Genomic DNA, 17127 nt, shown 5'->3' on the forward strand with positions numbered 1-17127 from the left:
TCCTGATCCAGGAAGGGTCTGTGTTGTACCAAATACCTTCCACTTCTTAATAATATACTTTACTGTGCTTCTAGGCATTGGTAAAGTCTTTGCATTTTTTTTTTAGCCATCTCCTGACTTGTGCCTGTCCACAACTTTATCCCGAAGATCTTTTGACAGTGCCTTGTCACTCATAGTTGATTGTTTGCTTCAGTTGCATTACCAAGGACTGAATGCTCCAGGAAAGCTCTTTTCATGCTGAGCTAATCAAAATTACCACAACTGATCACAGTAAAAGTCAAATGGCTTTGTGTGCCATTGAGAAGGTGATTAAACACACCTGGTAGAGTTTACAAGTCATTTTTAGGAGGGAGGGGGGGTGATCCTTTTTCCAACTCAGTGATTCTGTTTTTGAATGTTTTTATTTTCTTCTGACATGTTTGTGTTAAAGTGTTACTAAACCCTGCAACAGTAAAATCAATCTGTATATGCAGTAAAGCATGCCTGTTATACTCACTGTGGGACCTAAGGGGTTAATCCTCTGTATTGTGTAAAACGGCTGTTTGATCCTTTCTTCTCCACCCCTCCTCTTGCTGAAATGACCACGTGATACAGACTGAACCCTTAGCCCTTCTGCACATGCTCAGTTTGGTGTGCATTGCTAGAGAGGGTTTTTTTTTTCTTGGGATAGTGCATGTGATCAGCACAGGGTCCAGACAGAGGTCAGGGGATTTCCATCCTTCTAGAGTGGAAAGAAAACTCCTCCTACAAGCTTTAGCTAGTGGTGGGCTGGACAATGATAGAAGTCACAAGACTGCTCTAAATGCCGATGAGAAAAAAGGTATTTAGCAGTTTATATTTACTAAAATAATTGCATTTCCATGTTCTGTGGGAAACCGAATATAGTGAATGCAGGGTCTGGGGTTTAGTAATACTTTAAATCTTTCACTAGTATGGTATAAGTTGCACTAAAGACAGCTTGATAAAACAAACTGTGTTTACATTTCAGGCTGCAAAGCAACAAAATGTGATTATTTTAAGGGGAGGTGGTTCTTTTCTATACCCACTGTATATCTGTCTAAGTGCAACTTTAAAGTGGCTCTAAAGCCTAAAGATTTTTTTTAGTTTAAAGGATAAGTTCACCTTTTGTAACATGTTACACCTATATTCAGGGTGTTAAAATGTTACAAATGCACCGGACCCTCCCACCCTTCCAAGACCCCATTTTGACGGGGGAATTTCTTGCCCTGCTGGCTGTCACAAACGTTACAAGAAAAAAAAAACAAAAAACATGCAGTAGTGCAGGGCTCCTCCCGCCTGACTGCATCCTTCATTCACAGTGTTCTGTGAATTGGTAAACTACAAGCTGTTGATCACTCTAGGTAGTTCATTGAGCTTCCTGCCAGAAAGTGTAACTGCTTGCCTGTATCGGAGGTACAGGGAGACAGATCTATAGACAGTCTGCAGGGCTGTGGCATTACACCCATAATCTACTGATGGTGGGTGCAATGCTTTACCAGGTCCTTAACACAAAAAAAAAATAAATGCAATTTTTTTTTTACCTGCAATAAAAAGTGCATTTATTTTTTATGAAAGTGAATGGATCTTTCAATGCAGCCACCCCTTATACATACTTGAGCCCAATGTCAATCCAGCAATGAGCACAAGGGCAGCAGCTCTTTCAGTACTCTTTCCTCATTGGACAGAGAGGCAGCAGGGGAAGCCATTGACTCCTTCTGCTATCAATCACAGCCAGTGAGGAGGGAGTGGGGATGGATCCGAGCCATGCTCTGTGTCTCAATGGACACGCAAATGAGGTTTGGGAGTGAGCACGCACGAGTGCCGCCATAGCAAGTGGCTTTCTATGGGGGCACTCTGTAAGGGGAAAGAGTGGACAGTGCCAGTGGGGGAGCCAGAAAAGTGGGATTGGGACTGCTCTGTGCAAAACCACTGCACAGAGCAGGTAATTATAACATGACTATTACAAAAATTAAATAAAATGTGAAGCTTTATAAATCACTTTAAATTCAACTATGGAAGCCTATACAGAAGTATTAAGTCTGTATGCTCTTCCTGTATTGCTGTGGATTCTTAGGTATCAGGTTCAGGTTTCCGCTCAAAATTTGTAAATATACTTATAGGTTAACTGTTTTTACTAAATTGGACATAATGTGTGTCTGTAATATGAGAATATTAGAATTACTTTCATCAGTTCCTGCCCTGGATAAACTTGTGGTCTCTGTACACTATAAAGCAGTAACAGGATTTTGCTTAGAGTTCTGCTTTACCTTAAACAGCTTTGTCTTTTCCTAATGGATATCATCTGCGATTCCATACCGGGAACAGGCGCATATGTTGGACTAGAACAATTTAAAGACAGTGTCTAATTTTCCATTTTTTCTTTTTTTAAATCAGTGAGTTAAGCAATGGCAGGCAGAAAGCTGTACTTTTTGATCTTACATTTAAGAGAAGGATCAGAACCGTGTGCAGCAATTACTGAGCATTAAATGTCAAAAGAAATATGTACACTTTCAACACAAGTCCTCAAAACTGCATTAAATGTTAAAAGCTCAAAAACGCAGCTGTGTATGCTGTTTGACAACTTTTAAAAAGAAACCTTAAATCTTGCAACCAGTTTATTTTTTCTTAGAAGAAGCCCTGCACTGAGTGAAATATGGAAGTTTTCATGGCAGATTTCTTTACCCAAATGCTGGGTGCTTGATTGTCTCTGGTTTTATACTTTGTCAATGACTAGAAACATGCAAGTAGTTAATGAAGTCAGGGCAATATCAATTATTATTTTTTTTTCCGGGTAACTAAAATGAATGAAGTCGATGGGCTCACCTGACAGCCAGGCACCTAGAATTTTCATAAGGTGTTATCTATGGTAGTCTACCTATTTCACTCAGTACAGGTTTCCTTTACTGCACATGTAAAACAGAACTAAAAATTTTATAAAAACGTTAACTTGATTTTTTCAATATTTTTTAATCTGTAGGTTTGATTGAAAATAATACTGTGTGATCCTGCCATGAAGGTCCTTGTTCAATCACTTCTAAGTACAGGGTGACATCGTTCTGTCCGTCTCTCACTTGTGTTTCTACTTTGTAACCCTATCACATGGGCGTACTATGGAGACTACAAGGGCCTTTATGAAGGTGTGGTGAACTATTGTCACCATCAGGAAACCCACTATGAGAAAAGCAATGCAGTTACTGCTTGTACATGTGGTGGCTGAAAGAGACTGCTTGAGACCAGCAGTAATGAGATGCAATAAAAAAAAAGCTGAAAAGTTTTTTATTTAATAAAAATATAGGAAACAGATTATAATAAACAAACTAAATGTCATTCATACATCTTTTACAGAAGTATTAAAATACAGAAATACTCCTAAATAGGAACAAATAGACTAGCTCTTTAGTAAATTTGGGAAGGGTTAGAAAAGCAGTTCAGTTTTTATGGCTATTCTGGTGGCAATTGCACCCTCCAATTTTTCTTCTTTGTCATCAGATAATTTTAACCTTCCCCAATCTATCCAAAACAAACAAAAATGAATAGACTGGGAAAGGATGCCCCAAAAAGTGTTTATTGCTGTCTGTGTCCCTGCTTGGGAGATTTACCCCCTATTTTATACCAGTTGTGGTGACAGCTGTCTAAGAAGGGAATTCCATTTAGGTTGTAGAGGTCTCCTCTTATCTCCAGGATAAGCAAAGAAAGAAATCATCCCAGTCAGGCACAGACAGCAAAACATAAACTGACATGGGTTTTTAAACTTACCTCCTCTATCCAAAATTGGTTAAAATGGTAGTGAACTTCAGGGGGTTAAACAAAGCCCTCCAGCGGTGCCACTGACAGGGCTACCATCTTCACCTGGGTTTGCATGCTCTGGCCGTTCAAATGGTCGAACTGTTATGACGTCACTTCTGCACATGTGCATGGTGTAACAATCATGCACACAGGGAGGGGCGCGGTTCTCCATTTTGCTCCAAACGTCTGCATTTTGGTATTTCTCTTAAACTCCTATGCAACCACCTGAGGGGGAAGGTGTCGCAATCGTGCACACCAGAGCCAGACACGATCCTCATTTTGTTAAGAATTCTTCATGTTATCCCCTCATTTCCCCCTCCCTCAGGAATGCGTTCAGTGTACGTTGCTAAGTTCGCTTGTCTGTTGTAAGGAGACACCAATTAATTTTGGGTATTACTAGGCTGTTATGCTTGGTGTGTAGTGAGAGAAGTGAGGATTTTCTGCCTTTTAACATCTGGCAGAGAGAGAGAAGCCAACTCTCGCTGTAACAACGAAACTGAGTGAGAGACCAGAAATCCTTTTTGAGCTCATCAGACTTGAAACTGCTTAACCCCAGGCATCTATTTGGCAAGTACTTATCTACCTAAACTTCTTTCTGTTATCGGTTTGCTGTGCTGTTGGTCTCTGTATATATGTGTATATGTATATATATATATATATATATATATATATATATATATATATATATATATATATGTGTATATATGTTACATCTTTTTTCTGTAAATATTTCTACTGTACCCTTTTGACCTTTTAGTAACAAATCTTACTTTCTGAAAGTGTTGAACTGTTTCTATAGCTCTTTAATGTAACTTACGAATCCCTGCTGCTGCTGCTGAAAAGCGCTACTATGAGTGTTTAACCCTCTGTATAACCTGTCTGCAGAGATAGCGGTATACCAACGATTAACCAATCATCCTAGTGTATTGCTGAGTTTCCTCTTTCTCTGTACAAAAAGCAGGTGGTGGCAGTGTGAAGGGTTAATTGCGTAAATAACCTTACCCAGTAACAAATGCTCCCCAGCTGCAGATACGTCGATTGTGGTCCAATTAGCTGGAAAATCGGTGTGCAGGGTGCAGCTGGGCATGGCATTGTTACGCACGTGACATCGCGGTGTTAGATTGGCTAGTCCTTCGGTCACGAGTTTGGTGAGAAGTTCAGGGGTCTGACGCCGCGATCGTCGCACATGGGAGTCACAGCCATGACATAGACCTCTAAAGGAATGGCATGGGTATGCCGTCCCTTCAGAAAGCATACGCTGGTAACAGGATATATGAAATCAAGTGCTGGGTACAGAAAATGAAACACACCAATGAATAAATGAAAGGATAAGAGAGTAAAATATAAAAAAATATATATAATAAAACACACTAGCTGCTAGCATAAAAAGTCACCTCAGGACATAGTGCCACAGATTTTACTAGCGATGCGCTGGTAACGTTACAAGCTGCAGAAACACTAGATGTCTCCTAAACAGTTGATGTTTAGGAGATATTCCTTGTACCTGCAGGTAAGTGTTATTATAAGTGTCCAAGCGATGTTTACAACTGCTTTAAGCATCAACTAACATATGTTTGTTTGTGCTTACCAAAATATTTAGGCCAATACAAATGCTCTTCAAAATTCAGTAATGAATCAAAGTTGGGTTAGCAACTTTGTACTGTAATAACTAACGGTTTGCTTCTTACTTATTCATTTCAGTTTAACTGTCTTTTTGTGATCTGTCTAAATCACAATATATTTGTATTAAATGTAAAAATAAATAAATAAATAATCAATCAGCTTCTTTCCCATGTCTTTTACATTGTAGTGTTGAACTGGATTTCAAACAGCAAGAAGACAAACTCCAACCAGTGTTGAAAAAACTCCATCCCATTGAGGAAACTCAGGTTGCACCTTTGCCTTACCCTGCCGAGAGTTACACATCAACTCCCAAGCAAAAATCCAAAACAGAATCTAAAAAACACGGAAGATGGAAACTCTGGTTTCTTTAGCAAAGTCTGCTGAATACTGAGCCTTGGGCCATCTTCGGCACATGTGTGAAATCCAACAGTTCACTCAAAAAGGAATCTTGTTAACTTGAGGTTATCAAGAAGCAAAATGGTTGAGCAGTATGCAGATACCTACTGTGCGTACCAAAAAGGCCTTTATACTTGCAACTCAACTCGCAGGAGCAAGGTATAAAATAAAATAAAAATCACAACATGCCAACTTTTACTAGCATTTCAGTTTTTGGGATACAAAATCTGGATTTAAAATCTGAATTACCAAATGCGAAGAAAAAAGAAAAAATATTATGGTTGGAAGTTTGAATTGCTTCCCTTTTTTCCTATTGGTTCACCATAAGCAACAGATATAATTTGCTTCTGGATTCTAAAGCCTTTACATTTCAAAATGAATAGAAGAAGAAAGATTATAGCCTTACAGTAGAAGGGGTCTTTCATTTTTAAATTTTCTTGTGAAATCCAAGCAGGGGATACGTGCAATTCTCAGCACATCAAAATCTGGAGAAAGCACAAATTTTCAAGTGGTCGGAGACCAGTGAAAATCTCAAAGGTGTGACTAAGTGTGTGTATTTGCCTTCCCGCGCTACCGAAAAATTAATTTTAGTCATTCTCATGCTAATTTTAATGTTCTAGAGAAGAGACATTGAATTTGAGCAAGTGCAAAAAGCCAGTCATATCCCAAAGTCAGAACATGCCTTTAATCTCATTGTTCGTTGACAGGGTCAAGGCTATGGGACACTGTTTTCTTAGACCTAATTTCTAATGTTTTCCTACCCTAAAAAGCCCAAACTATTAAAAATATATATTTAAATTCTAATTAAGGTTTCCTAACTGGAGTTGGAATATTGTTGGTCTGAAATTGTTTTTTATTCTAAAGTTTCAAATGCCATACCATCAAACAGGAAGCCAAGATTTATTCATTTATTTGATCTTAATTTGACATTGTTTGTTACAAAGGGTTATCCAAATTTTTTTTTTCAATAAAAGGTTATGTTTTAGATAAAAATGTAATTTAAATTATTCTATGTCAGTTAGTTCAAAACAAAAGTTATGTATATTTATATTTTTAAATAATTTGAAATTAAAGCAATTTGAATTAACCATGATATTTAAATGACACAGTGTTAAAATCATTAGTTATTTCTCTTCTTAGTAAAAAAAATAAAATACAATCTTAAGAGTTGATTGTAAAAATTATTTTGAATAATATGTATAAGATAAGGAATAATGCAACTGTTATAAGCCCCTCAATACACTAGATCCTGAACTTTATTTAAACGTCTTAAGGAAGAATGCTAGAAGGAAGTCTATATAACCTTTTAAGCAATTTCAAATAATTGCAATATGCCTTATGGCTAAGTTTATTTAGAGCTTTAGACATTTTTTTTCTGCAGCATTTCTGAAAATATCTGCCTCCCAGAGAGCTTCTTAAAGCTTATGAAATATATATATTTTTTTGCTTATATTGATAAATAAGTGTAGCTGTATACAGGTTTGCAGTGCTTAAACCATTAAGACATCTAGCATCACAATTTCACTTAAGAATACAGATAAATAATTTAAGTCAAGACCACAACTTTGAAAAGGCAAGGGAAAAAAAACAATAGAATATAGAGATTTGGTTGCTACATTTGGAAATGCACCAACTATTAAACAAATAATTTGTAATATCTTCTAATGCCTACAAAGGAAATACTGAAGATAGATCATGTGGCAAGCACTGTTTTATATTTTCAAGAGTTTAATCTGTGTGTGGAAGATAACTTCAACTTTTCAACCTGGAATATAAATACTATGTGCTAGGTTGTTGTACCCAAACACAGTTTTAGAATGTGAATCGTAAAATATTTTTAAAAAATGATGTATGAAATGGTGAAGATGCTAAAAGGTATAGAAGTAGAAAATTTTAATAATAAAAAAGGTAAAATTCAACTCGGCAGGTTTCAAGGTAAAATGCTATCATATAGAAGGTGCTTTTTTTCTATCACTATGTGATAATTTGAAGCTAGTGTAAGGATTGTGCATTTTTCATTAATGTTGTACAAAACTGTAATTATGCCCAGGTACAAATATATTGAATATGTCAGACTTGCTTAATAGGGCTACTAAAATTGTACATAAAAAATATTAAATTATTTTTGTGTATAAAACTAGTATGTGTACAAGGAATAGTGGTTATGTGCCAAGAAGGAAGTGCAATTGTTTCACTTGATGGGTGGGGTTGAAAAATGCTACTGTATTTTTTAATGTTTTTTAATTAAAGATACATATGTTTATATTGCACAATTAAAACAATGTTTTAAAGTCCCCAAATAAAGTATTGCCCATAAATTATGAATACACTAGTAGAATAGTATATAAAAATTAAACACTGGTTTTGGTTTGATATTACAGGTTGCATTTTTTCCCACAAACAACCACATCTCTCAGAAAAAAAATAAACAATTACTATCAATCATCAATCAGATGTACTGTTAAAGATGATTATTTTAAAATGCCATAGATGATTTGTATGTATATCTTAAGAGACATTTTCTGCACCTTCATATTTAAAACAAAAAAAAGGTAAGTAAGCTGCATTTATTTTCTACAGAAATTTGTACTAAGTAATAAAAATATTAAACATCTTGGAGTCTAAAGTGTATGAAACTTTCTCAACTGGCACAACAGAGAATGCTTTAGGAAACCGTAAAAAACACCATCAAAACAAATATATATTTCAAAGAATAATAAAAACATGTTTAGATAGATTACAACACAAAGTATACAGAATGCCAGAGAAAACCTTGAGGCAAGATATTTCTAGCCTTATAAATGTTTCACAAGTAGCAGAATTTAAAAGTAGGCATGAAATCAAAACAATCTACTATTCTGTAATAGCTATTCTTTGAAACAAATAGAACAATGTATCTGAAAAATCTAAAGTATCACATTTTTTACAGGAAAACTATTGTTTCTACAAACCCTTGTAAACAATACATGCATAGACTCATAGGTGCGATGACAAACTTCACTCTCTTTTGTTAGAGAAGACACCACCTTACCCATGCAGTGGCGAGGTGATAGTGTCACTGCAAAAAGCCTCTCTCCCAACCCCCTTAAAATTCACCTTTCCTGATACCCACCCCCTCACCACTCCTTCCTCTGGTGCAGCTAGAGACACTACCTGGTGATTCCAGGTCTTGCTCTCCTGTGGGTGCAAATCACCGATAGACCCAAACACTGTCACACTGTAATGACATGTCACTGTCACCTCTGATTTAAATGTCGGCTACTATGGAGAATGGAGCAGTGAGGAAGTCCAGATAAGGTAAATGGAGAAATGAAAATTTTGATGCAAGACTTTTTGCAACAGAAAAAAAAAATATGTATATATATTTTTTTTTTTTCCGGGTAAAATGAGTCACTCCAAAAAAAAAAAAAAAAAAAAAAAGAATATAGATAGAAGAGCTGTGTCTGTCTATGGAGTCATTTATCCCTTCTATTTAAAAAACAAATTATGAGAATTGTCCCACTGTTTTAAACTCACGTACATTATTATCTATTTCTGTTCAGCTTAGTGGCAATTAATAAATGACAAAATATATAGCGGGTAAAATAAGTATTGAACACGTCACCATTTTTCTAGATAAATATGCATCTAAGGGTGCTATTGACATGAAATTTTCATGTCTTTAAAAACCCATGCACTCCATACATACAAAAACCAAAACAAATAAGTTCAGAAATTAAGTTATGTGTAATAAAATGGAATGACACAGGGAAAAAGTATTGAACACGCTAACTGAAATGTATTTAATACTTCACACAAAATCCTTTGTCGGTAATGACAGCTTCAAGACACCCCCTGTATGGAGAAACTAGTCACATGCATTGTTCAGGTGTGGTTTTGGCCCATTCTTCCACACAAATATTGAAGGTTCTGTTGGACTCTTCTATGAACTCTGATCTTTAGTTCGTTCCATAGATTGTCTATTAGATTCAAGTCAGGTGATTGGCTGGGCCATTCTAGCAGCTTTATTTTCTTTGAAACCAATTGAGAGTTTTCTTGGCTTTGTGTTTGGGATCATTGTTCATCAAATGTTCACCCTCGTTCCATCTTCATCATCCTGGTAGATGGCAACAGATTTTTTTTTTTCCCAAGAATGTCTCAGTACATTTTTTTCCATTAATCCTTCCTTTAATGACATGAAGTTTGCCATTACCATATGCTGAAAAACAGCTCCACAGCATGATGTCCCCACCTCCAATCTTCACTGTTGGTATGGTGTTTTTGGGGTGATGTGCAGTGCCATTTGACCTCCTCCAAACATAATGTGTATTATGGCATCCAAAGAGTTTTTGGAATTTTGGACTCATCTGACCAGGCTATATTCTCCCACTATTTCACAGACCTGTCTAAATGTTGCGCAGAAAACGTTAAACAAGCTTCAACATGCTTTTTCTTCAGCAGTGGAGTCTTGTGTGGTGAGCATGTATACAGGCCATGGTGGGTGAGTGCAGTACTTATTGTTTTCTCTGAACAACTGTACCCCCAGGTAATTCCAGGTCTTTCTGAAACTCTGCACAAGTGGTCCTTGGCTCTTGGGTAACTCTTCTGATCATTATTTTCACTCCTCTGTCAGAAATCTTGGAGGAGCACCTGGCTGTGGCTAGTTTATGGTGAAATTATGTTCTTTCCATTTCCAGATTATGGCCCCAAAAGTGCTCACTGGAACATTCAGAAGTTTAGAAATCCTTCTGTAACCAATGCCATCAGTATGTTTTGCAACAACAAGGGTGTGAAGGTCTTTAGAGAGCTCTTTGCTTTTACCCATCATTAAATATTTCTTGTGTGACACCTTGGTAATGAAACACCTTTTATGGTCCATTAGTTGAGACTGATACAGTTGATATTAATTTACAATGTCAAGGGTCAGGACTGCTTTCTAATTACTGATAGATTTCAGCTGGTGTCTATGCTTTTTTACGCCTCCCTTTCTTCATGTGTTCAATATTTTTTCCCTGTGTCATTCCATTTTATTAAACATAACTTAATTTCTGAACTTATGTGTTTTGATTTCTTTGTATGTATGGATTGCATGGGTTGTTAACGACACAAGTTAAAAATTTCATGTCAATAGCACCTTTAGATATACATTTACCTAGAAAAATGGTGACGTGTTCAATATTTATTTTACCCGCTATATATTTTGTCTTATTAATTGCCACTAAGCTGAACAAAAATAGATAAAAATTTAAGTGACTTTTAAGACAGTGGCACATTTCTCAATTTCTATTTTAATCTATATTCTTATTTTTTGGAGTGACATAACAGTTTGCTAATCAATAACGACCAAATTGTTACACATTTACTTGACAAATATTTCAATATTGATACCCTTTATAGCAAACCAGTAGGTTGCCTGGGACTAGGCAAAATAAAAGGTACACTTGATACCAGGAACCACAGGGAACTAGCATTGCCCATGCTTCCCTGATGTCTCATCTGGCCAATGTGTGGTACTTCCAAAACATGTGGCACTCACAGTACAGTGAAAGCACTTGAGCAGCCAATAACTAGAAAAATGGGAGTGCATAACCCCAAGCAAGTTTTCTCCTGTGAATTTTCAGGCAGTGGTGGATCAAGGCAAGTGGTGAGGGAATGTGGAGAAGAAAACTATAGACTCCTACTATTATAGGAAACTGTTACTTTGCCTAGTTGAAGATAAGTACACCCTGGTTCAAACCAAAATGCGATTTCAAAGTGGTGTGATTTGGTCCCATTTAAACCGCGACCTCAAAGTAGCACTAATGTAGACACAGGTGCGATTTCAGTGCCATTTACCTTATAGTCTATGAGAGTTAAATCACACCAAAGTGGTGAAAAAGTAATTCAGGAACCATTTTTCAAATCATGGTACTTGAAATCACACCTATTAAAACAGTATCGTAAAAATACTTTAGATGCGATGTCACAAAAGGTGTGAATCATGGTTCAAGATTTAGAAATATTATACTAAGTATTATCTATTTTAAAGGATACATTCCACACAGCTCCTATAGTGGATCATTTAGCACATGCCAAGTCTTGGTAAAACAACTGTAAACAACTGGATTTTTGCAACTCAGGTTTGAGGATATTTTTTTTTCTTTTACATGTGTTGTGTCAAAATAGTAGGACGACTGGTAAGAGCATACTATTGATTTACCACATGTCATACACTTCAGTACACAACAATGAACTCATTACCCAATTATGTAGACAAATGTCCTAATTAATATTCTGCAAGTCGCTACTAAATATCAAGACTATTATAGTGAGCTATAAGCACAGAGGGAGTCTCCAACAATACAACACCCGGAGGTGAGAAAACATTTCTGTGTTGACAAACATACAAGTTGATTCCATATAAACTTTATTTTTATTCTGTTATTTTTTTGTTAAACCACAGCTTATGAAAGGGAAGATAAAATCTGGAATGGCTGTGGATTGCTAGACTTAAAACTTGCATTCCTCCACTGTTCTTAAATAAGTGGTAAGGTCTTAAATCCCTGCTAAAGCTTTGTAAATTACTGTAAGGCAGCCAGGCTAAATAAAAACTGTACAAATCAAGGGAATCTTTTTTTTTTTCAGTTTTTAACAGTCTGTTTTTGCTGCAATAATAATTAAAATACCCTGCGCTCACAGCACACAATAGAGTCAGACTGGTGCTCAACAAACAGCATAGTGGTCCAGGGCTCTAGTGGTGTGACACATCCCCTGCCTAGTGCTCCAAGCAATACAAGCATGTGCTCTGTTGACTGAAACACTGGTTTGGGGTTTCAGACTGTTAGAGACCCAGACCACTGTGCTCTGTGTAGAGCAGTGGTCTGATCTTTAGCAATGCTGCTAAAAAGCACTGTTAACCACTTGCCCTCCAGAGGATTTACCCCCCTTAATGACAAGGCCATTTTTTGCGATATGGCGCTGCGTTACTTTGACAATTGCACGCTCTTGCAACGCTGCACTCATATGAAATTGATGTCCTTTTTCCCCCGCAAATAGTGCTTTCTTTTATTGGTATTTGATCGCCTCTGCATTTATTTTTTGTGCTATAACAAAAAAAAAAGACCTCCAATTTTGAGAAAAAAAAACTATATTTTTAACTTTTTGCTATTAAACATGTCTAGTAAAAAAAATAAAAAAATATATAATTTCTTCATAAATTTAGGCCAAAATGTATTCTGCTACATGTCTTTGCTTAAAAAAAAAAACACCCAATACGTGTAAATTAATTGGTTTACGAGAAATTTATAGAGTCTACAAATGGCGGTATATATACACTGGAATTTTTTTTATACTAGTAATGGCAGCAAATCAGTTTATAGCAGGACTGCAAAAGGAATTCTGACACGGGGGAAAACGGTCACTGACATCCCCAGTGACACGAATACAGTGATCAGTGCTAATAAAAAGCACTGACACTGTACTGACACTGGGCAGGGAGAGGTTAACATCTGGGGCAATCAAAGGGTTAACCATGTGCTGTTTCACAGTGTGCTGTGTGCATGCTTTAGACTGTAAGCACACTGCTTTGGATGGCTCTGCTATGCAGCACCATACAAAGTAGTGTGCAGGAACTGACAGGGGAGAGATTTGTATTGTTTATATACAGGTCTCTTCCCCCATCCGTGATACTCAATGACTGCCGGGTGTCAGCGGGGAATCACTGGCCGGGACCCGGTGATTGGCAACCGAGGCCGCCAATGGCGGAGTGGGTAGAGCACGCGCACCCTACCAGGATATGCAAAATCACGTATATATATATATATATATACACATGATTTTGTGCACCCCTGCCACTCTGTAGCAGTATTTCTGCTATAGGGCGGCGGGAAAGCACTTAAAAACTAAAAAAAAAAAAAAAAAAAAAGAATCCCTGGGTCTTTACAGTTTATGCAGCCTGAGGGTATTACAGTAATAATTGATCAACTGAGTTTTAAAAGGTTACGAGTGCTAGAAAGTATCTAGCAACTACTGAGTATTCAAACACCTTTAAAAGAACCGCCTCTCCCTGTTGATTTATGCGGTACAAACCGCCTGCCAATCACCAAATATTGTACCAATGAAGTTGAATGGAAACTTGTAGGACATTGTGGATTAGGTGTGTATCAGCTAATCCTTAAATACTTTTATAATTAGGAAAAGTCACTTACAATGAGCTCTGAATCTCTTCCCATAGATATTACAGTACGGTTTACTGTTCTCAGAAGTTTTTCCATGATAATCTGAACATGACGTTGTGTTGGACCCTATAAGAAAAAAAAAAAACAAAGACAAACCAAAAAAAAAAAAAAAAAACAGAACAAACAAACATGTTAATACATATCGCAAGCCAAAATAAAAAACATATATACAGTATATATTGTACATCTCCGCATAAAATGCATGTGCACAAGTTTTTTTTCCCCTTTATTGCAAGTACAGAAAAATAACTGTTGATGTGCTATAAATATAGTATACTCCCACTTTGCATGACAATGCAGCTGTCCTAAATTCCCAAGCACCTGTGGTCAGCCCTGCCTACATTTCTGATAGCTTATAAAGAACACGGGGTTTTATTTAATAAAGCTGGAGTGTGCAAAATGAGGCTCACCTCTGCATAGAAACTAATCAGTTTCCATGTTTTATTGCCAAAACTTAAAGCAGAATTCTAGGCAAAAACTTCTCTACTCCTGTCCTTGTTGCTGATTTCCTACCGTCACTGAAAATGTCATCCGTCTTCTAATTCAATCAGTAGTTGCTCTAAACTAGCCTATCCATTTTCAAATCAAACAGCTAATTCTCTTTGGTTTCCTGTTTGTAAGACCAGTGGCTGCTATGTCTCCTATTCCCTCAGCCACTGGTCTTAGCACATCCCTTCTGTAGTTCTTTGTCCAGGAAACAGTGATGTAATTCAGCCCTTCTTCCTGTGGATGGTGGACCGAGACTCCCAGACACATTCAACATGTACAAGCCTAGTGTACCCACCCACATTCACTTCATTTCCCTGTGGTTGATGGGAACTGTAGTTTCCTTTTACTGCAGAGAGAGGACAGCATATGATGTAATCCCTGCTGTTACTCCTCTTCCTTGGCAGAGCAGATGCTGTTATCTATTGAATTACAGAGATGAGGTCATGAAAACTCAACAACACTTTTCTCCTAAATGGTGAGGATTTTCAAAACTGTATTAAACAGTTTAGTGTTTTGTGTAGGGGGTGTACTAAAGGGTGATTTACTGCCTATCCCAGAGTTCTTTATTAATTGAACAAGAGGAGTTTAGAAGCAAATTGGTTCTATGTAGAAGTGAGCCTAATTTTGCACTCTCCAGCTTTAGTAAATAAACTCTACAGATCTTTCTTCATCTTCTTCTCTCCTCATCTCCATAACTCGTTGTTCAGCTTGTAAAGTTAAGCTTTGACAATAAAACCTGGAAGCTGATCGGTTTCTATGCAGAGCTGCACCAGATTTTTCACTCTCCAATTTAATAAACAACCCGCTATATCAAGCAGACCAAAGAATGCAAAAAAGAGAAGTTACTCATTAGGGTTTTTAGAGTTTTCATCAGGGTTAGTTATACACAAATCAAAATGAATTAATAATTCTCTGACAGTTACTATGTATAGAATTTTCTAGCTGGAATTTCTTTAACTCAAGCTGAAAATATTTTGCCATTGTAAATTCAAATGTAAAAATAATGTAAATAATTGCATATGTGGAACACATTATGCTATTCCATTTATTATACCCATTATTTTAACATATAAATAAGTTCATGTATTCAGACGCATATATAATAGATTATAAAATTTGATAAAATCATTTTCAACTGTATGACATATGCACAGATAGAAATGCAAAGCTCACTCATGTGGCTTAAAGCTGAGACAGCCTTAATGACAAGATTTAATTCTACCTGAAGCATTTTTAGGGCTACAAGTTATTAGAGACTGTATATAATCTATTGTTTTCAATTAGACAGACTCTGCCTGGGGGATGAACAGCAAGATAAAAGGATCTACAAGATACAGCACTGTGCAGTAACTCTAAAAAGGAAACAGAGTCCACATACATGAATCAAAAATAATATGGTTGCCCCAAAAGTGTCAGGAAATTCCCCTTATACAGATGGCAAATTAACATTGTAAGAGTTACACTGACATCTTGTCCTGTTGATATCTAAAATTTTGTATTTATGCTCACTTTCTGTTTTGGTGACAATAAACACCTGGCCAAACTAACAAGGATGATTTTCCCCAGTAGGGATACAAACAACAAAGAAAACTTGACAGAGGGTATCACCCTTCCCCACCTAACAACTAAAATCTGACACAGGAGAACAGCTGGGTCAACACCACGCTGAGTAACAGTCTGCAATAGGGAGTATAGACATCCAATAGGCTGACGCGTTTTGAGGACTTGCCTCTTCCTCAGAGGCAGAGGTGTTGACCCAGCTGTTCTTTATGATTTGCCTTGACTATATTGTCATTTGTGAGTACAACACCTACTTTATTTTTCATTAAACATTTTTTATGGTAATGCACTAGGCCTGTGCGCCCTCTGTTTTTTCTTTCCTCATTCAGTATATTTGGATTCCCCTGGTCTATTTGTGGGCAGCAAGGTGTGCATGTTCCAGGACATTCTTAATGTGGCTGTAGCCTGCATCGAGTCCATCCCCAAGCGCAGGAGCATTTGTGTTTGCTGGTTCTTTAAAATCTGACACAGTTGTGAGGTTCTCAGCTTCCTACTCCCCCACTGCGTATTATATTTTTATTTTCTGCCTTCTATCATGTCACTACTGTGTACTATGTTGACATAATATAGGGCAGGAGGAACCAGAATGCTGTGGAAGGAGCAGAATAAATTGAAACTCATTTTGGTAAGGCACTGACAAAAAACTAAGAAGAAGCAGGATAAAAAATATTTGATCGAACACATTTCTAACAGTAAATGTGGTTTTAATTCAGAAAAGTCCATTCACTCCAAAATCAAATGTTAAAAGTGAAAACATTTATGGAAGTGCTATCAAATATACTGATATCAATATTTGCATGAACATTCATTTCAAAATCTATTAGTCTATGGCCAGCTTAAAGTAAATGTGAACCCTCACCTTGTAGAACAGCCTGCCCACATAAAAACATAGGAAATGCCACTGCTGATTTGTTTTAGAAACACAGGTTCTGGGGGTTATAATTTTTCACTGTAGTAGGTAATTATTCAGTGCTCGGGAAAAATACAGATTCTATCACGAGTCCTGCTAGATCACTTCAGGCTGGTATAGCTATGTAAAACATTAAAAATAAGTACCTATACTGTTTAAAATCCAGTA

General features: G+C 36.8%; 2 protein-coding genes across 4 annotated transcripts in view; one reads left to right on the forward strand and one right to left on the reverse strand.

Annotated features, from left to right (window-relative positions):
* The window catches only part of INSYN2A (inhibitory synaptic factor 2A), a 69114-nt gene extending 60695 nt beyond the window's left edge, over positions 1-8419 (forward strand). The window contains exons 4-5 of one of the 2 annotated variants that reach the window (XR_016311626.1): positions 5597-5964; positions 8187-8419. Coding sequence is in view for 1 of the 2 variants with exons in the window: in XM_089669554.1 (XP_089525680.1) it covers positions 5597-5780 (184 nt within the window). In the remaining variant the exon portion in view is untranslated. Of the gene's footprint in view, positions 1-5596 lie in introns of both variants that reach the window. The other variant, XM_089669554.1, reaches the window with a different exon arrangement.
* DOCK1 (dedicator of cytokinesis 1) overlaps positions 1-17127 on the reverse strand; it is a 536657-nt gene that overhangs the window by 290024 nt on the left and 229506 nt on the right. For both annotated transcript variants that reach the window (XM_089669568.1, XM_089669578.1), the window contains exon 27: positions 13971-14066. In XM_089669568.1, coding sequence (XP_089525694.1) covers positions 13971-14066 — 96 coding nt within the window. The remainder of the gene's footprint in view (positions 1-13970; positions 14067-17127) is intronic.

Source organism: Staurois parvus, unplaced genomic scaffold, assembly GCF_062004578.1.
Source record: "Staurois parvus isolate SC_StPar_1 unplaced genomic scaffold, SC_StPar_1.0 ptg000009l, whole genome shotgun sequence".
Taxonomy (NCBI): domain Eukaryota; kingdom Metazoa; phylum Chordata; class Amphibia; order Anura; family Ranidae; genus Staurois; species Staurois parvus.